General features: G+C 55.9%; 2 protein-coding genes across 13 annotated transcripts; one reads left to right on the top strand and one right to left on the bottom strand.

Annotated features, from left to right (window-relative positions):
• The first annotated feature begins 2,572 nt into the window (after positions 1-2,572).
• SLC25A39 (solute carrier family 25 member 39) lies at positions 2,573-6,833 on the top strand. 6 transcript variants are annotated; one of them, XM_081115974.1, is made up of 12 exons: positions 2,573-2,713; positions 3,593-3,692; positions 3,827-3,886; positions 4,010-4,054; positions 4,305-4,438; positions 4,783-4,850; positions 4,983-5,107; positions 5,286-5,459; positions 5,722-5,831; positions 6,003-6,084; positions 6,165-6,245; positions 6,328-6,833. In XM_081115974.1, the coding sequence occupies exons 2-12, from the start codon at positions 3,608-3,610 to the stop codon at positions 6,441-6,443; spliced, it is 1,080 nt and encodes a 359-aa protein (XP_080972100.1). In that variant the 5' UTR covers positions 2,573-2,713; positions 3,593-3,607; the 3' UTR covers positions 6,444-6,833. The 6 variants fall into 6 exon arrangements, with proteins under 6 accessions (XP_080972100.1, XP_080972101.1, XP_080972099.1 ...); XM_081115975.1 differs by having other exon boundaries at positions 2,575-2,713; positions 4,329-4,438; XM_081115973.1 differs by having other exon boundaries at positions 2,604-3,102; positions 4,329-4,438.
• A 651-nt stretch (positions 6,834-7,484) lies between these two features.
• Positions 7,485-17,120, bottom strand: RUNDC3A (RUN domain containing 3A). 7 transcript variants are annotated; one of them, XM_081115968.1, is made up of 11 exons: positions 16,766-17,120; positions 12,781-12,896; positions 12,279-12,427; positions 12,032-12,117; positions 10,978-11,067; positions 10,782-10,862; positions 10,467-10,632; positions 10,210-10,367; positions 9,305-9,442; positions 9,083-9,189; positions 7,485-8,671 (listed from the first exon to the last, which is right to left on the bottom strand). In XM_081115968.1, exons 1-11 carry the CDS (start codon positions 16,870-16,872, stop codon positions 8,652-8,654), a joined length of 1,218 nt encoding a protein of 405 aa, XP_080972094.1. In that variant the 5' UTR covers positions 16,873-17,120; the 3' UTR covers positions 7,485-8,651. The 7 variants fall into 7 exon arrangements, with proteins under 7 accessions (XP_080972094.1, XP_080972095.1, XP_080972092.1 ...); XM_081115969.1 differs by having other exon boundaries at positions 12,279-12,412; XM_081115966.1 differs by having other exon boundaries at positions 7,486-8,091.
• Between the last annotated feature and the right edge of the window lie 2,048 nt (positions 17,121-19,168).

Genomic DNA, 19,168 nt, shown 5'->3' with positions numbered 1-19,168 from the left:
TGGTCCATCGGTCCCCGCTACAACCCCTGGAGCTGGTACCATTTTCTCCCCTTTTACAGTTGAAAGGAGGTTCTGTTTTTCCATCTGATGAGGAAGCCAGTGATGGCCACATGGGGCCACGTGATAACTCTGGAAGGACCATTGGGTGTGGGGTCAGGGTTAACTGTAGCCAAGTCAGCCAGGACAGTGGCCTCCTCCTCAGGGCTCCAGGCTTGCTCCTCTGGGCAGGCAAGTCTAGCCGGGGCTCTAGACTTTCATGGGCGTCTCAAGGCTCCTGATGCGCCCTGCAGCCACCATGATCATTCTTGGGAAATGCCTCCCCAGCTCATGAGGTTTAGTCACCCATGGGTAACTTCTCCTGCCTGCCCAGGCTGCTGCCACCACACTGGGCTTTGGTTAGACCAATGATGCCCCAAGGTTTCTCAGCCTCAAAGCATTTACCTGGGGGGGAGGAAGGGACTGTGATCTGCTCCCCTCTGGGTCCCTGATGGCTTCACTTCTGGGAAGGAAGGAGTGTAAGGAGTGTTAACTATCTGTGCCTGCCTTTGGAGGTAGAGGTAGGGTCAGAAATAGAAACTGGTTGCTCCAAAGGCCCTTTCCAGAACTTTCTGTGCCACAGGTTCTGGGAGGCAATCAATAATAATGAAGACAATAGTCCTTGAATGCTTGCCACCTGCCAGATAATGGTCTAAGAACTTTACAGCTATTAAGTCATTAAATCCTCACATAATTCCCGTGAAGTAAGTGCATTATTATCCCCATCAGCTTGTTTTATAATTGGGGAAACTAAGGCTTAGAGGCAGTAAGATACTTGCTAGAGGTCGCACAGCTGCTGCAGGAGGAAATTGGAGCCAGATCCCTGCCTCCCAGGTGCTCCGATCTTGAGGCAGAAGAGTGGTGCCGCCAGGCACACGCTGTATTTCTTGGAGTTCTTGGGGCCTGAGGCCTGAGTAGATGACACAGATGAGCAGGTCACTGCAGGTTTCAGAGCGCTGGGTTGAGAATAAAGTGGGGTGGGAGCTCCTCTGGCCTCAGGCGGGTGGGGATTTGAATTCCGGCTCTTTCATTTGAGTGACTTTGGTGCGACTTGACCTCTGGGGGGCTCTTGTTTTTTTCCTTTGTAAAGTGGGAAATTGCACGGGAGAAACCTGAGTTCATCACACTGGAGTCATTTCAGCGAGGACTTCAGTTTCCTCCTCTGTAAAATGGGGAGAGTAATTTCTTGGCTGGTGGTTGTGAAACTGTAAATCATAATTTTGAGGCCGTAAAGGACCTTAATAGAAGATGGGTTTTCACCAAAACCAACAGTTTATAAAATGATTTTGTGTCATTTCAGACTTCAGCTTGGTTTGGGAAGGAAATGGGAAGGGCGCCTTCTCTCCGCCCCGGAGACCAGCAGCCAATGCACACGTCACTGATTGCACTCTCCACGCCCCCTGATTAGGGCTTCCTAGCTGTGGGCAGTGGCAAAGCCTTTTCTCAGGGAAAGCTGACGGTTGGCCCCTTGGGATCCACGTGCTAACCCCGCGTGCGCCGGCTGGAAGCTACCATTTCTAGGAGTGAGGGGCGGGGAGGCAATTTACGTCAAAGTCGCGGCCTACCCTTCTTAAAGGCGCAGTCTCATACCGCGTGTTGGTTTTTTTTTTTTTCGTTGTTAGAACAAAAGTTTTAAAGACGAGGCTAGTGGTGGGTCTCAGCGGCGGCAGGATGGCCCAGGAGAGAAATATGTCTCCCTGAGGAGTGGGATCAGAGATGTCAGCGTAGGACTTAAGCCCTGGGGCGGCAGCATAAGTACCTGGCCAGTTCCAATTCCGAGCTCTGAACTTTGAGCCTCAGTTTCATCATCTGTGAAATGGAGTGAATAATAATCTACTTATAAAAGTTTCGAGACTTTGAAGAAATAACGGTGTGAGAGTAACCAATACAAAAATGTTGGTCCTCTTCTCCCTATTCATCCTCTCTTGTGCGAAGGAGGACCCCCGAGGCCAGAGAGGGTTGAAATGCCCAAGGTCACGCGGATGTGGGACAGAGCCCAGGTTAAGCCAGGGGTTCCTGGGCTTCCGGACCAACCTTTTCTTTGCCCAGCTTGTCTAATCCCACTGCGTACAAGCGCACGGCATCCTACAGTCTGTCAAGTGGTTTTGGAGCCGAGCCTCAGTCGATTATCTGTAAAATGGGAACGATGCTAATTCCTGTCTGATGCAGTCCACCTGAAATTGTAAAAACCCAGCCTGATGGGTGTTTGCCATCACTCTCCGATTGTCCGTGGCTTTGATATTGATGCAACCCCCCCCCACCCCCCACCCCCGCCACCGCGCAGACTAAGCTGGGATTCCCGGTGCAGTGCTCGGCCGGGGGGACTAGGGGGTGAAGGTTGTGAGAATGCGGTGTTGCCGACAGGTCACGTGCGACAAGGAGACCCGTAGCCTTGGCTCGCAGGCCTAGTGGGGTATGAGGGACTTGTGGGGAAAAGGGTTCAGCTAGTCCCACAGGAGGCCTTGAGTGGGCGGGGCTGGCGTCACTCCGGGCGTGCGGCTCGTCGGCCCTTGGGGGCGGGGCCTCATGGCGTGGTACGGGGGCGGGGCGGGCCGCCGGCCTTCCTTGTCGGCCTTGGAGCGAGGCGAACGCGCGCGGTCCCCGCACCGGTCGCGGACCCGCTATGGGCCCGCCCGACCCCGGGCGCCGCGCAGCTCACGTACCATCCTAGAGCCAGGTGGGCGGGGCGGGACAGGGACTAAGGGTCCGGCTAGGGTTAGAGGCCTCAGTCGGGTCTCTGGGGGTCCCGGGGAGCCTGAACGGGGGCTGGGCTGGGGGCGCGGAGTTGCGGGCCATTGAGTCCACCAAGTCGCCTTCACCCGGAGCCCTCTTCGCTCGGGGCCGGGGCGGGGAGTGTCGCCGAGGGGCGAGGACAGATCCTGTTTCCCCATCCCTACTTCTCGCCCTCTGGGTTGAATCTCTCGCCTGTAATTTTGGGGAGAGAGAGCGCAGAGATTGTCCTCATCCTCGCCCCAGGCCTGGCCCCTCCTGCTGGGGATGGAGTGCGGAGGATGGCCGGGCGCCCAGCCTGCAGTTGGAAGAGAGCGGAGGGACCCTTCGGCACAAGTAGATTTGTTTACACATTTCTCTCACTGCCCGGTCCCACCTCTCCACCCTCGGTGACTTGGGGCTTGCCTGTGCCGCCTCGGGGCTGGGGGCTGGAATAGGGAGCTTTGGGGGGGGGGCGGGTAAGGCTCTTTGATCTTTGGAACTCGGGGGCCAAGCACTAGGAGGTGCCTGTGTGTTGAGGCGGAGGAAATGGCAGTGGCCTCTATTGCACATTAAGCTAACAGCGACTGTCCCAGCTTCCTTCTTAACTACTCCCAGAGTGACCTTGGGCAAGTCACCTCACTTTTCTGAGCCTGTTTCCCCACTGGCAAAGTGATGACAATAACTGCTTTAAAAGGTTCTTGTGAGGCTCACTTGAATTCGTACTCAGTGAGTGAATGGGGTGAGAGGTCAGAGTAAAGTCCGAAAGTGCCCTGCCTGCGTTTTCCCCAGCTACTGATTCCTGTGTTGTGAGCAGGCACTCCTTTGACTGAGCTTTGTTTTTCAGAATTGGAGCTACAGGATGGCTGATCAGGATCCTGGGGGCATTAGCCCCCTCCAACAAATGGTGGCCTCAGGTGCTGGGGCTGTAGTCACCTCCCTCTTCAGTAAGATCTTGGGAGGTGGGGTGAGGGCAGCTGGGGACTGGGGCAGAACAGAGATTGAAAATGTCTTGGTCCTGGAGGGGAGGGGTCAGGAGTGGAGTCTTGAAAGGAGTCTTCAGACCTGCCCTCTCCCTCAGTGACCCCCTTGGACGTGGTGAAGGTCCGCCTGCAGTCTCAGCGCCCCTCATTGACCAGCGGTGAGTATCCAACCCTGGAGCCAATAGGGGGTGGTGCCCGGGCAAAACAAGGATTTCCTAGAGATGGGATCCCTGGAGCAGGTGGGGGGCTCTCCTAACTGGAGGGGCTACCTTGTATTTTAGAGCTGATGCCTCCCTCCAGACTCTGGAGCTTCTCCTACGCCAAATGTGAGTGCCCCTAGTCACAGGGATCCCGGGAGGGTTGGGAGGGAGTGTCCCAGTCTCCCCAGGGCACCTGTGAGCCCCGCAGCCATGGACTAGCACATGCTTCCAGGTTCTATCAGCCAGCTTTCTGTCCTGTACAAGAATGCCCACCTAGGGACCCCCAGCCTCTGCTGGCCTTCCAGGAACAGGGGCTCACCACCTCCTTGCAGTGTTCCAGGGCCTTGACATTCTAATGTCCCCTCCCCTTCCCCAGTGCCTTCCTCTCTCCGACCCACAGGGAAGTGCCTCCTGTACTGCAATGGTGTCCTGGAGCCCCTGTACCTGTGCCCAAATAGTGCCCGCTGTGCCACCTGGTTTCAGGATCCCACTCGCTTCACTGGCACTATGGTGAGGAGCACCTGTGCCCTCAGCTGGGTGTGTCAATTCCTGAGAGATTCAGATTGCTTGGGCAGCAGACCCAGGAAAGAACGGGTACTGCAAAGCATGTGGGGGGGCAGCCATTTCAGTTTGGGAAAGGCTTCCCTGATGAGGTTTTGAAGGGTGAACAGGAGTCCACCTGGAACCAAAGGGGTAATTGCATGTGTGAAGTCGAGGGCCTACTGCCTCCCAGCGGGACCCAGGGCTGTGAGCAGAGGCGAGGGCATCGGGTTGGGGCCCAGCCTGGGTTAGCCACTTCACAGGCCTTTTTGGTGTTCATGCTTCCTGCCCTGGGCTGATGTCCTCTTTGCCAGGATGCATTTGTGAAGATTGTGAGACACGAGGGCACCAGGACCCTGTGGAGTGGCCTCCCAGCCACCCTGTGAGTACTCTAGTCCTGCATGTTGCCTTCCCTTGTGCTCTGCTGATTTGCTCCCCTGTTGGCTGGCTGGGTGGGGCCAGGGAAGGCCTGGGAGGTTTGGGAATCCTAGCCAACATCTCTTCACACCTCCAGGGTGATGACTGTGCCAGCAACTGCCATCTACTTCACGGCCTATGACCAACTCAAAGCCTTCCTGTGTGGCCGAGCCCTCACCTCTGACTTCTATGCGCCCATGGTGGCTGGTGCACTGGCCCGCTGTGAGCACAGCCCTGGGCCCTTGATCTCCCTTTGACCCCACCTCTGCCTGAGCTCAGTCCTATCTCCCAGCTCCATTCTCTGCCCACTTAGGGGTGGGGAGATGTTTTGGGCTCCCAGACCCTGGGGCAAGCTGCTACTAGGACCTGTGAGCTGATCCCTCCCCATTGTTCCCCACAGTGGGCACTGTGACTGTGATCAGCCCCCTAGAGCTGATACGGACAAAGCTGCAGGCTCAGCATGTGTCATACCGGGAGTTGGGTGCCTGTGTCCGAGCTGCCGTAGCTCAGGGCGGTTGGCGCTCACTGTGGCTGGGCTGGGGCCCCACTGCTCTTCGGGATGTACCCTTTTCAGGTAGGCACCAGGGGTGCAGGGGATATGGGGTAAGGGAGCCCGTGGATGATGCACAAGAGGTCTACAGCGAGTCCCAACTTTGATACTACTGACCTTGAAGTCACTTAACTTCTTTGAGCCTATCTCATCTGTGAAATGGGCTGAGCAAACAGGGTATTTGGCCAGATTGTCACAAGATAAGATAGATCAGAGGAAGGTGGGTGGTATGGGGCCCAACCTTCTGCCCTACCCATCTCTAATGTGTGTACCCTGTGCCCCCAAGCTCTATATTGGTTCAACTATGAGCTGGTGAAGAGCTGGCTGAGTGGGCTCAGGCCAAAGGACCAGACGTCAGTGGGCATCAGCTTTGTGGCTGGAGGCATCTCAGGGACGGTGAGTTGACTGGGCTGGGGTGAGGCTGGCAGAGGTGTCTTTGCATGGCAGTGCATTAGCTGCCTGTTGAGAAACAAGCTCACCTTCCCTGGTGATAAGGCTGGTAGACCCCAGCTGGATGCAAGGGATGGGGTCCTGGGAATGGAGATGAATCCTCTCATACCCCACCAGGTGGCTGCCATCCTGACTCTACCCTTCGATGTGGTGAAGACTCAGCGCCAGGTTGCGCTGGGAGCAGTGGAGGCTGTGAAAGGTAAAAGGTTTGGCTGGTGTGGGGTAGGGGCAGGTGGGGGTCCAAATGGGTTCTTATTGGGCTGTGCTTCGTGTCTGCAGTGTCGCCCCTGCACGCCGACTCCACCTGGCTGCTGCTGCGGAGGATTCGGGCCGAGTCTGGCACCAGGGGACTCTTTGCAGGTGAGTATCTGTGTCCAGGCTCTGGTGGGCTTGGGGCCTCTGGGACCCAACCTCTGACCCCACCCTTACCCTCCTACTGCAGGCTTCCTCCCACGGATCATCAAGGCTGCCCCCTCCTGTGCCATCATGATCAGCACCTACGAGTTGGGCAAAAGCTTCTTTCAGAGGCTCAACCAGGAACAGCCTCTGGGCCAGTGAGAGGAGCTAGGGGATGAGGGCCCCACCTCTTCCATGGATGGGGTGGGATAGGAGGAGACTGAGCCAAGTGCCTTGTCCTCAGGGGAGGGGCCTCATTTTTCTTCCCTCTTAGCTCTGAGCCCAGGGGTACCAGCCCACCCACGCCCCCTCAGACAGCTTTTTTCCTGCTCGTCCTCATCTGAAGCCCCAAGGATCATTACTTTTCCTCCCAGCCCCCCAAGTTCAAGACCAAATCTGTTAACTCTCTCCTCCCCCTGCCTTCTCACCCATTTCCCTGTGTGTGTATGTGGTAGCTGAGCCTGCCTCCAAGGGCCACAAAACCCTGGGCCTGGCTAGTCTGAACCCACTGCTGTTAATTCATTGAGTGTAAAGATGATGAATTTCTCTCCACTGCCTGTGACTACAGGGGCAGGGGATAGTGGGGTTGGGGCAAGCAGAACTTGGTGAATGATTTGCACAGAGGAGGCCTGGAAGGGATATTGATTGGTGTAGGGTTTGGCCACCCAGGTGATGCCCATATAAAGGATCCCCCAATTTAGTCAAGACCCAGAGTAGGGGGGCAGTCAATGGGCAATATCCTGAGTTTCAGGGCCAGGGTGGAGGATGGTGAGGCATCTCCTCAAGGTCACACTTAGGTGATGACAGCGGAGGAAGGGTTGCTTCACTGCGAGGCTTTGGCCTAATGGAAGGGTCTGCACCTTTGGGCCAAAGCTGAATTGTGCAGGATGATGGACAATGGCCCTGCCAGGGCCTGTCTCCTCCCTCCTGCCCCTCAGGATGTTGTCTCTTTTCTGCCTGGAGTTGAGCAAGTTCTTAAAAAGTATCAGGTTGAAGGGGTACTTATATGTCTGGGTCGTGCTCTGGGTGGACCTGATACAAAAGTCACCCACTCTTGACCTATTCTGACCTGTCTGTTCCTGCTGCACGCACACTTGATTCTGTGTGATCCGGCATCATGTTGGTAATGGGCCCAGCACTAGCTCTGCCACATTCTGCCAACCTCAGGACAGGGTCCTGCCCCAGCCCCCACAGACAAAGCTTCCCTCAGTCCTCTGGTTTTTATTTGCCTGATCCCCTCAGAGCCCCTACACTGGGGGCTGAGGAAGAAGTGACTCCAGAGGATGAATACAGGGACAGACAGGAGAGGTGGGGGAGATGAAGGTGCTGAGGCTGGGCCACCAGCTCCTGAGGAGGGTGGGGGAGATGGTGAAGGAGAGTCCCTGGAGGGACCCAGCCAGGCATCAGAGTCACCAGAAGAATGGAACAAACTTCCCCAAGGACTTCCTGTGGCCTTGGAGACCCTACCTTCCTACCCAGCAGGCTTCCTTTGGCAGCCCTGGTTTCCTTGGGCAGGAAGCTAAAACCAGAAGCAAAGGTTTCTTTTCCAAGAGACCCTTAGCTGGGTGTGCAGCATTCTCTGGAAAGATGGCCTGGATTGGGGGACTCTGAGGAAAGGTGGCAGGTGTCTCTGCCCTGGCAGGTGGGGCTGGCACAACCCACACTGTTCAGCTGGGACTCAGTGCTGGGCTGCCCTCAGGACTGTCGCTCACCAGGCACTCGTTGGATTTGAAGCTCGCCAGGGACTTGCAGCTGGGGATGGAAGCCAAGGAGCCGCAGAGGCCCAGCATGGAGGGCGTGGGGTCCTTCCCTGGGGAGAGAGGGTGGGTGAGGCCAGGCCAGCCAGTCTGCATGTGTGGGGGTTGTGGGCTCAGGCTGTGAAGGGGCAGCCCGTCAGTGCCCCCCTCCCAGGAGACTAATTTCTACAGTATTTGCCTTTCAATTAACATTGATAAGCACCTGCCCATGCCATGCACAGTGCAGGGAGCACTATTGTAATCGTCAGTTTATGTCTCTGTCTCCCCCTGAGTTTCATCCTCTCTGTCCGTTTATTAAACACACAGTGAGCACTTGTTTTGTTCCAAGCACTGGGGATACCGAGAACGGATGAGACACAGTCCCTGCCCTCAAGGAGCTCACAGTCTGGTGGGGAGACAGACACATGGACAATCACAAACAGTGTGGCAGGGTCACATGTCCATAGCCTGCCTTTTCTCAAAGAAGATCTAGGGTCATCCAGTACAGTGGTTTTTAGAAAAGACATGACATCCAGGCACCGGGAAAACTAGGGTGGGAAACCAAGGTGAAGCCACGGGAGGGCAACACAAAATGCATGCGTTGAAGTCCTGGACATTCTCTTGAAGGGAGCCACTAATTTGGCTCTGAGCTTCCTGGCAGCCAAAGAAAAGGGGGAAACAAGGGTCAGGCAAGCAGTTCACAGTACGTGAGATAAAGACCAAATTAGGCAGAGAACTCCCTGAGAATTTGAACCCCTTGAGGATGTCACGATACCAAAAAGCCATTAAGCCCTTAAAACATGCCAACACTGGTGATCGCTTTAATCAACATCCCCACTGTACAGATGAGAAGGGCTCAGCAATGTGAATAATTGACCAAGCTCCACAACCAGAAGAGACGCAGCTGGGGTTTGCACCTGACACCCCAAACCGCGCTCTTAATTGCTGTGCTGACCTGGAAGGGCTGACTGAATGAGGGAATTGGCCAGGGCCTGACTACAAGCCCCAAGGCCTGGCCCAAGCCCTTCCTGGAGGGATGCTGGGGTGCTGCATTGGGGGGCTCACCGATGGGGCCCCAGGGCTCCTCGTCTTGCTTGCCTTCTCCCAGGCGCTGGGAGTCTGAACTCAGACTGGCTTCAGCTGATAGTGGCTCCGTGCTCATGAAACTGTGTCTGTGACAGAGTAGAGAGCTGGTGTCCAGGCAGAGGCTTACCGCCCGCCCCCCCATGCCCCTTTTCCCTCAGAGGAACCAGCACTCAGGCCCAAGCTGAGCCTGGCAGTGCTTACCTCCGGTAGAGCTTGGGATTGCTGACACCCTCTGCCCCATTGAGGGTTCCCAGTGATGGCCATTGGTTGACCAGGGGTGTGGTGAGCTCCTTGGAACCCTGGGCCAGGGGAGCGTGGTCACCAGGGATCAGACCTGTCCTGGGATGGGGAGGGGGGGATCAGGCTGGCTGGGAGAGGGAACAGAAGCAGGGAAGGGGATCTCAGCAAGGGGTGAGGGAAGGGGTTAGGATTGAAACCTGGGTACCAGAAATGGGGACAACGCTGAGGATAAGTGGGGTAGATTCTAGGAATCAGTGGAGGGTACTGGGGGTCAGAGAGGTGACAGGGATTAGTGCACTCACGTTGAGGGCTAGAGGGAGTAAAAGGGTGTTGTGGGAGTCTGGGTGACTGAGTCAGGGGAAAATAGTGTAGGAATCTTGATATGTAATGGGGGCAGGGGGCTTGATTTGGAAGCATGTTGAGAGGTCATAGGGTGATGGAAAGGTTTTCCTAGTGGGGAAAGGTCAGGGTTGGTAGGAGTGAGGTCAGGGGTCACCATGGGTGATGTCAGTGGGCGTATGTTGCAGATCAGAGGGGATAATTCAATCATGTTGAAAGTTGAGTGACAGAGGTCCTTGTGAGTCATATTGGGGTTCCTGGAATAATGTTGGATGGCCAGTCTAGCTGACGTTGGGTAATTGAGGATGAAGTCAGGAGCGGGTTTTTGGAGGGTCCCAGGATCTTAGTTGAGGATGTTATGTCACTAGGGGGTCTCGGGGTAGAGGTGATGGGGTCAGTGGTTTGATGCTGGCAGTTGGTTGAGTTGGATATGGGTACCAGGAAAGGTGAGGTTAGTTAGAGGCAGTGGGGGTTCCCTGGGGTGATGTGGCCGGGGTGGCCGGGTTCAGGGCAGCAGTGGCGCTCACAGCTGCTCCTGCAGCTCCAGGATCACGCCTTCCAGCTCCCGCTTCTCGCGCTGGTTCTGCGCCGCCGCTTCCTCCAGTTGCAGCTGTAGCCGCCGGTTCTCCGCCTCCAGGTCCTTCAGCTGCGACTCGCGCAGACGCACCAGCTCCTCCAGGTAGCCCTGCGGAGCGCCGGCTCAGCCCGGGCGGCGGGAGGAGGGTCCCCGCAGCCCCGCCCCGCCCCTCCCGGCTGCCTGTCACCCGCGCCGCTCTGCGCGCACCTTCTGCGCGTAGACGATGCGGAACTTCTGTTCCATCTTGTGCCACTTGCTGTACCAGCTGTCCTCGTCGGTGACGAGCGGCAGGTACGGGTGCTCGGGCGAGTTGTCCTCGCTGGTGCTGCTCTCGGCGCTGTGCCGCTCCTCCTCGTCAGTCAGGTAGTCGTAGCTGCGGGGGGGAACCGTGGGCACCCGCCCGCTCGCCGCCCGCGGGTCCCCCGCCGCCCCCTTGGACTGAGGGCCGCGGTGCCTGCCCACCAGTCCCCCGCCGCCACCCCCGCCCCTTCCGGCGCCCACCGCAGCAGTCCGGCTTCTCACCTCTGCGTGAACTTTAGGTAGGGCGTGTAATCGATGACCACGGGGGTCTTGCCGTCCAGCACTTCACCCTTTAGGCAGAAGCTGAGGGCAGAGAACCCACAAGGGTGGAGGCGGCAATGAGGGGATGGGATGTGAACATTCGCGGGGGGACACCCCACCACCACCAGGGCCACTGCCACCGACACCCAGACCCCACCTGAAGTCTATGGCGCTCAGGCCTATCAGCATCCCAGTGAGGACCGTGGCTTCCTCCCTCAGCATGATGGCTCCTGAGTCATAGAAACGTCTGTGGGGAGTGGCAGGAGGACTGATGGTACAGCATCCTCCCAGGGAGCCAGTACCCCTCGACCTCTCTGTTGGCTTACTACAAATCTTTCTTGGAGGAAGGAGATATCTGCTTCCTGTTCTTCCCTCAGGTGTGGGTCTTGTGTCTCCCTCAGACTGGGGTCCACTGGGAAGAGTACCTGTGTCTCCCACCTATTAGAATGTGTGTCCCAGGAAAATAGACTCTCCTCAATCTTCTGAACTACCCCTTTCCCACCAAGCACTGAGTCACTCAGATCCTTAAAATCAGGAAGCACACCATTCCCCACTGGCACATCTTGCCTGTGGCCCTGCCCTGGGACACAGTGCAGGGAATGAAGCTCTGCACACTGGAACTCTGCAGTCCATGGGTAGCAAGTACACACTGCTCCCATTGTTTGGGGAGCAGGTAGGACTGTGCTGTAGATCATGGAACAAGGCCAACAAGTAAAATAATACATAGTCAAGACTTGTCCAGACGTGTGTCTAAAGGTAGAGCTGTGTATGAGTCTACCTGGGAAGTGACGGGGAATAATGAATTTGACATGGAAGAGGTAATATAGATGCCTGCAGGGAGGGCTGATCTGTAGACAGTCTGGGAAAGAAGGAAACTGGTGCATGCTGGGAGTTGTAGTCCTGCTAGAAAAGGTTGCTGCAGGAACTTAAGGATCAAGTGCGGCAGGGCAGTTGAGTATCCACCTATAATTCAGGAGATCACAGTTTGATTCCCTGTCAGGTCACACAGCTGGGTTGTGGGCTCGATGGGGGGGTGTGTGTGTGCAGGAAGCAGCCAATCAATGACTCTCTCTCATCGTTGATGTTTCTCTCCCTCTCCCTTCCTCTCTCTCTGAAATCAATAAAAATATATGTTTTTTAAAAAGGATCAAGTGTGTTTAGGCAATGAACATGTACACTGGGACCTGTGGTCTGAGCTGAGAGGGTCTAACCTGGTGGTCCGGGTGTCCCGCAGAGCTGTAGTGATATATTCCGACATGCGCTTCTCCATCAGTGCTACCCGGATCCATGCCCGGCCCTGGAAAGCATGCTCATCTTTACTTGCAGCCCTGAAGGGACCCATGTGCACACCATTGGGTCTGGACCTCCTGTGGCTCTTCTCCCCAGTACCCGTGGCAGGGGCGAAGACCAAGGAGCAGGTAGCAGCTGCCCTGGCTCAGCCCACTGCAGGCCACTCACCTTGGCTCGAGCTGTGCTGATGTTCTCCATGTTCTCGATGCTGCTCACACAGTTGTTGGGCACTTTGTTGCAGGCCAGCCGGATATAGTCCCAGAAGCCCCGCTGCCCGTCTGAGCTGAACCAGCTCACCGGACCTGCTGGGGCACAGGCTGAGCCAGGGCAGGGAGGGGGCTCAGCAAGATGAGGGAGTTTAGAGAGGGCCCATGTAATGGATCACATGCATGCATAAGTATAAGCAGCCATGCACATACATAGTGCCTACCGCAAACGTGCCCACACATGCATATACACAAAGGGCATGTCAGCATATAACTGCATGCTCAGGAGACCCCTTCCCCTCTTCCCAGCTCGGCATGAACTGTGCATGGCCCAGAATTGGGACCAGGGTCAGTGATGGGGTTCAGAAAGCCACAGAGTAGAGTGGCCGGGAACTAAAGGCTGGGGGTTGGGAGGGCTGGGGGTTAGGAGGGCTGGGCAATAAGGGACAGGAACCTGGGCCCACCTTTGAAACGGTGGCTGAGGATCTGCTCTAAGATGGCTGCAAAATTCACAAACTCCTCGGATGAGTCATCGATGGGCTCTGCTGTGTACTTCTCCAGCAGTGTTTTCACAGAGAACCTGTGTGGGGGGTAGGGAGAAGGGGCGGTGGGGTACTGGGTGAGAAGACAGCGTGATGGTGGTGGGGGAAGGGCATCAGGCAAAGAGAGGGACAAAGGGCAGAGAAGAGGTCATGAAGAGCATGGATGTAGTGGGGTGGCAGCGGGAAAGAGGGTGGGAGACAGGTGAGAATATAGTGACCATAGAGGTGCTGTGACATAGGGTGGCAGGTGGGACACTGATTGACAAAGTGGGTGACAGGAAAGGTGACACAGAAAGGAAGCTTTGGGAACAAGGTATGAGAGGGGATGAAACAATAGATAGCAAGTCCAGGCACCTAGAGCTGGAGGCTGTTCCAGAGCTCCTCCTCCTTGCCCACCCTTCAGAGTTACGTTCTCTGTGTATGTGGGTTGGGAGTCGGCTAGGAGTCAGAAGCCAGTTTGTAACCCTGAACAGTCTTCTGCTTTTGCTGGAACAACCTTCAGTCCCTTCCGGGGGGGCAGGGGGGTTTACCTGTGCCAGGGCCTGTGAGTTAGCACCATACATACGGGGTATGGGCATGCATGGTGGCAGGTGAACTCTCAGCACACTGAGGCCCCCCTTCCCCCTGTTCCTTCCCAGCTTGGCCACCCACACACCAGCTGCCCAGAACCAGGAGGTGCAGAGCTGGGCTGGGGGAGGTACAGGGTGTGGGTCTGGCAGACACACTAGGTGGGAGGGAGCATTGGCAGCAGATTTGTGGAAGGGGCCCTGGGGGCCCTGACACCTGGCTTCTCAGAGAGGAAGGGAGCCAAGGGAAGCCAGTGGAGCTGAGGGACTGAGCCCAGCAGCCCCCATCCCTCTCTCCAGTCCTGCTTGACCCGTCAGCTGCCTCTGCAATCCCTACCCGTGTAATCTCCACCTGCCATTGCTGCAGTGGGGTGGGACAGAGCTGAGGGAACAGCTCCCAACATCCCATTATTGCCCTATTGTGGGTGGCATAGCAGATACTGGGGCTGCTTGGAACTGCCCTTTTTTCCCTAAGCTTTTCAATCCCTGTAATGTGCCAAGCACGATACTTTGCATGTATTATCTCATCCATCCCTACAACAGCCCTGGGAAGTGGTTCCTCTTATCACCATCATCCCCATTTCACAGATAAGGTAACTGAGGGTCCAAGTGGTTGGCCTGCTCAGAGTCACATCACACAGCTTGTGAGGATTCAAGTAGGTATGTCTGATTCCAAAGCCCTTGTTCTTTCTGCTACATCTTGTGGTCTCCGGGTGGCTGTCAAATTCCCAAGGACCTAAGTAGCCCCTGCCCCCTCTGCTCTCTGTTCTCCACTCTGCAGTCTCCGGCCCTGGGGCACTGGCCTCCCTGGCTCTCAGGCCAAACGCACAGCTGAGTCCACAGGCCTCCTTCCCTTTCCTTTGGATTTAGAGCTGATCTGGCCTGAGATCAGAGCCAGGTCAGTGTTGAGGTTGCACTAGGGGGAGGCAGCCTGGTGGATTCAAGTCCTATTTCCTGTGATACCCATGTGACTTTGCACAAGTAATTTTTTTTAAATCCTCGGGTGAGGATATTTTTCTATTGATTTTTTGGAGAAAGTGGAAGTGAGGGAGGAAGAGGAGAGAGAGAGAAAGAAACATCGATGTGAGAGAGACACATCGATTGGTGGCCTCCTGCACATGCTCAGACCTGGGCTTGGAAATGAGCCTGCAACCTAGGTATGTGCCCTTGGCTGGGAATTGAACCCATGACCCTTTGGTCTGAGGGCCGATGCTCTAACCACTGAACCAAACCCACCAGAGCTGCACAAGTCTTTAATCTCTCAGAGGCCCATTGTCTCAGGTGCAAACAGGAATAATAGTAACTGCCTCATTAAATTTTGGTTCAGATCCCAGGCAGGAGTGGGAGAAGGTGAGTGTGTACAGGCCAGGGGTAGTGAGGAGCTGGGCCATTAATGGGAAGGTTGGGCCTGCCAGAAGGATCCTGTGTTTAGGGCCTTATCTAGGCTTCATTACGCAGCCCCCATACCCCAATGATTTTTTATCTGGGTCAGACCACAGTGGGAGCCTGGGGCTGGTTTTGGCATAGTAGCTGTTTGCCATCTGTCCTCAGGGGTGCTGCAGAGCTGGTCATTGTTCCCCCCAAGGAGCCCCATGGTGTGCTCCCTGTTAGGAGGTGCAGTGGCTGCTGCAGGTTACCATGGAGACAGGGAGGCCAGGGCCCAGGGGAGCCCTCAGCTTGCTAAAGGGACTTGTTCTGGGAGCTGGAGATGAACCATGTGACAGTGATGAGGCAGCAGAGGCCAGAGGGGTTTCTTAGCCTTTGTCAAGCCCCCGATTCCCCCCAAACTCTCTCTCACACAGAAGCTCTAAGCCCACTTTCAGTCCACCAGAACTTCTGCCTCTGCAGCCTAGGCTAAGGGGAGTTCCTCCTCCCCCACACACTCAAGAGGCCCAGCTGTCCTGGAGTCAAGAGAAAGAAGAGGAACCTAGGAGGTCAAGAGAGAGGATAGGGACAGGGCTATTGTGTACCAGGCACTGGGCTAGGCTCCTGCATGGATTATGTCATTACCACTCCTTGGCATGGCTGTTACATCTATAGTGGGGGTGATGAGATATCCAAGGCCTGGAGTGAGTAGGACACTTCACCAAGGTTGCATAGCTAATAACTGATGAAGTAAGAGCTTGAACCTAGGGCCTGCCTCAAGGGCAGAAATCTTTGTTTTACACCACACAGGCAGAGGTTGGGATGTGAGGGTGGAGGCAGTGGCCTGCACTTTGCACTCATCCCTTCTATAACACTTTAGACATTTTTACAGAGGTCTGGTGTGCACAGCAGTGTGCTAGGCACTAGGGATACAGTAGTGTGAGACAGGCAGTGTGGTTGGGTGTGTGCCCAGGAACCTGGAAGGAGCTATAGGACACAGTAGACAGGGCATCAGGTGGGCACTGATTCCTGTATACAGGCAGGTGGAGCTGCCAAAGGGAAACAGCTGAGATGTGCTGGGAGCTCACTGACCTCAGAAATGGCATGGGGGGAGGGGGAGATTGCAGGTGGAGAAGGCAGCTGGCATGGGGATCCTAGAGGGAGAGATGAATGTAGGTGGAGGCTGAGGTAGAGAGGCTGAGCAAATGGCCATTCCTGGCTTCGGGGCAGGGCAGGGAGAGTGAGTCTCTGCAGGGCTGAAGTGAGAAGGTTCACTTTGTGGGCCCAAAGAAAGCTGGGGAATCTTCTCAACACTGCGACAGCCCCACCCTCAGGGATCGATGGGCCTGCTCTCCCAATCTCCTCCCCTTGAACCAAGGAGACCCAGGTTTCTGCAGCCAGGCCCTATGGCAGGGGCAGTGCCCCTCACCCTACACTGGATGAATTCTAGGGTCTTTGCCCACATGCCCAGTTGACTCTGCCACAGGTCGCAGCTGCCCAGCGAAGGAAGGCACCATCCCTGCTTCAGGATTTGAACACTGCAAAAGCTCCCAGAAAAGCCCCACTCCAGAGAGGCCAGGCTGTTGGGTAAGAGTGAGGGTATGCTTGGAGGGTGGCCATCCCCCTACCTCATCAGTTCTCCTGGGCCCACTGCCTCCCTGTCCCCAGCAAGGGAGCCAACCATCACCACCCCTCCCCCTCACGCACAATGTCACTTCCTGGTTCCCACAGGAAGCTGCAGTACCAATTAAACACCCCTCACCCTCCAGGCCTCAGGCTGAGCATAGGCCTGGCTTGGCCTAGAAGGGTAGGAACCAGACCTCCATCCCCCCTGCCTGGTCTGGGCCTCAGAGCTCCTCTTAGCCCCGTGCCACCTCCCTTTTCTCTGCGGCTGCTGTGCAAGCTCACCCAGGTCCCCAAAGCTGGGCCCGACGCCTCTCCCGACCACCCCACCCCCACCCGCCAGCAGAGCCCACCTGCACACGGTAATCAGGTTCCTACGCTCCACGGCCACGTTGCGGGAAGACGCTTTCTTGGAGGACAGCCCCAGAGCCATGGTGGTCTGGACAAAGCTCGCTTCCATCCAGATGTGCAGCCACTGCTGCCGCTGCCAGCTGCCCCTTACCCCGCCCGGCGCCCCGGCCCCGCCGCCGGATCACGGCTGGGCCCTCTGCCCATCGGGGCCCCTCGGCCCCTCTACGGCCATCACCCAGCCCCTGCGCCGGGTGTCCGGCCCCTTGGCTCCCTCCCCAGGCAGCGATTTCGGAGCAAAACAAGGCCGGGGAGGGAGCTCTCCGAGGTGCTGAGCCCGGGCCCGTCACCCCCTCCCCTAGCCGCCCGCCCCTCCGTCCAGTGACGTCACGGCCCTCGGGCCCCGCCCCCAGGCAGGCCAGGGACCAATCCGCTGAGGGTGCAGGGTTTGGGGGAGGGGAGAGGACAAGGGCCTCAGGGAGGGCTGAGGGGGGTCCCTGGAGCAGGCAGCAATGGGAAGGAGTGCGAGGGGGCGTCTGGCCTGTCCATCCTCACACCCGGAGCCCGGGACCCCTGGCTTCACGTCTCTGAGCTCTGACATTTCTGCTCTCCTGTGTCTGACCTGTGATCAGTGGTGTCATAGCTCAGATTTCCCCCCAGCTGCCTGGGGGATGGAGGTCCTCACCTACTGTACCCTCACCCCCGCCCCTTTCAGTGTCAGCATTCCTAGCGAGGCCAGGCCAGGTCTGCGTCCAGAGGGCGCAGGGGCCCTACACTGCGGGCTCAGGAGGCCAAGAAGCAGTCAGACTACGTATCTGCCTGAGCCCAGGCTTGACTTGGCTGCGCCAACCGCTGGAGTCTACGTCTCCTGGGGTGGGGGATGGGAACCCAGAATCCGCCGTAGGAGCCGAGAGCCTGGAAGCTCTCAGGACTGAGTGGGGAGTAGACTAACAGCTAAGGACCTGGGGTCTGCGGGGGTTCCCAGCAATAGAGGAGCCCGCAGTAGTGTCAAGGCAACGGGAGGGGATGCAGCCAAGGCACTGCTTCCCCGTGGAGTCTTACCCCTCGCATCACCCTAGCGGCATCTGGCTAACGGTTAACCTCTTGGCTGCCAACATTGCAGCGTGGTGCAATCAACCCTCTCCACTGGTTGCATCTTTTACAGGAAGGTGGGGGAAATGGAAGCACTGTCTGGCTTCCCTGCTGCCCTTTACCTCTCACATCCCTACTCGCTCCTGCTTCATTCCTCAACTCAACCTATTCTTTCACCCACTGAAATCCCCAGCTTCCACAAAAAGCCTTTCTGTGTGGATTAATGGGTCTCCACCCAACTTCTCCATTTAGCCTCAGGAATGTTCATTTCAGGGCTCAGCTCATATCTATTCACCAACTCTGCCTAACTATGGGATTTATTCTACTCTGCTAATAGATGGTCAATATCTCCACATTGATTCAGATGTGCACCCACATCTAAATAAGACCAGCGACAGGGGTCCTTCATTAGTACAAACAGAGAAGGAAGAGATGAAAGACCTACAGAGAAGTTCCCAACCTTGGTCTAACTTGGGGCTGGGGAAAAGGTTTTGACTCCTGGCTCAGATCTCATGTTCACTCAGCCTCAGCCTCAATTCTTGGCTTCTGGGACCTCAAACTTGGTCTTTTCTGTCCCTCCTTTGCCTTTTCCCTCTTGCCTCATCTCTAGAAATCCTTCCTAGCATCCTCCTGCCTCCAGATTCATAGTCAGTGGCTGTAACGATGTTATTTTGTTTTTCAATCGCAAGCTATAACTTCTGCACAAAAGAGCACACAAAACACTAATGTGCAGTTTAAAGAATATTGACAAGGCAAATACTTGTGTCATCACCTCAAAGATCAAGAAATAGAACATTATCAACATCCAGGACCCCCCATATGCTTCTCCCAGATCTCATCTTCATCCATCTCCCAAGAAATAACCACTACCCTGGATTTTGTGTTGTTTCCGTGCTCTTCTTTATAGTTTTATCATCTGCATGACCATCAATAAAAATATAGTTTAATGTTGCCAGTGTTTAAACTTTGTAGAAATGAAGTCATACTGTATGGATTCAGTTGTGGTTTGCTTCTTTCAGTATTATTTTAGGGAGATTCATTTTCCTTGAAACTACATTATGCACTTCGAATAGAAGGGATTTAATATAGGGGATTGGTTGCACAGGATTTGGAAAACTAAAAGAGCAAAAAGAGAAAGAACACAGAAACAACCTGGAACGAATAACTAAAGGAAGCAGTAAGGGTGAGGAAACACAGGGAGAGGTGGGGTTACTACACCCTCGGGACCCTGCAGAGTTGGGATTCAAACGCAGGCAGAGCCGCAGGGACTGCTGCTCACTCCTCGGAGGAGCCGTCTACAAAGCTGATTCTTGGCA

Source organism: Miniopterus schreibersii (genome assembly GCF_964146895.1).
Source record: "Miniopterus schreibersii genome assembly, chromosome: 16".
NCBI lineage: Eukaryota > Metazoa > Chordata > Mammalia > Chiroptera > Miniopteridae > Miniopterus > Miniopterus schreibersii.
The sequence above is the reverse complement of the archived record's forward strand: the minus strand, read 5'-3'. Positions and strand labels throughout refer to the sequence as shown.

What these genes read in the sequence shown, in the direction of transcription:
- RUNDC3A (XM_081115963.1), bottom strand. Translation starts at nt 16,872, where the DNA reads ATGGAAGCGAGCTTTGTCCAGACCACCATGGCTCTGGGGCTGTCCTCC. An exon ending in CCTCAGCCACCGTTTCAAAG is followed by an intron (nt 12,428 to 12,780) that starts GTGGGCCCAGGT and finishes GCCCTGGCTCAG; the next exon opens with CCTGTGCCCCAGCAGGTCCG. An exon ending in TCAGCACAGCTCGAGCCAAG is followed by an intron (nt 12,118 to 12,278) that starts GTGAGTGGCCTG and finishes CATGCTTTCCAG; the next exon opens with GGCCGGGCATGGATCCGGGT.
- SLC25A39 (XM_081115970.1), top strand. Translation starts at nt 3,048, where the DNA reads ATGGCCGGGCGCCCAGCCTGCAGTTGGAAGAGAGCGGAGGGACCCTTC. An exon ending in AGTGGCCTCCCAGCCACCCT is followed by an intron (nt 4,851 to 4,982) that starts GTGAGTACTCTA and finishes TCACACCTCCAG; the next exon opens with GGTGATGACTGTGCCAGCAA. An exon ending in TCGGGATGTACCCTTTTCAG is followed by an intron (nt 5,460 to 5,721) that starts GTAGGCACCAGG and finishes TGTGCCCCCAAG; the next exon opens with CTCTATATTGGTTCAACTAT.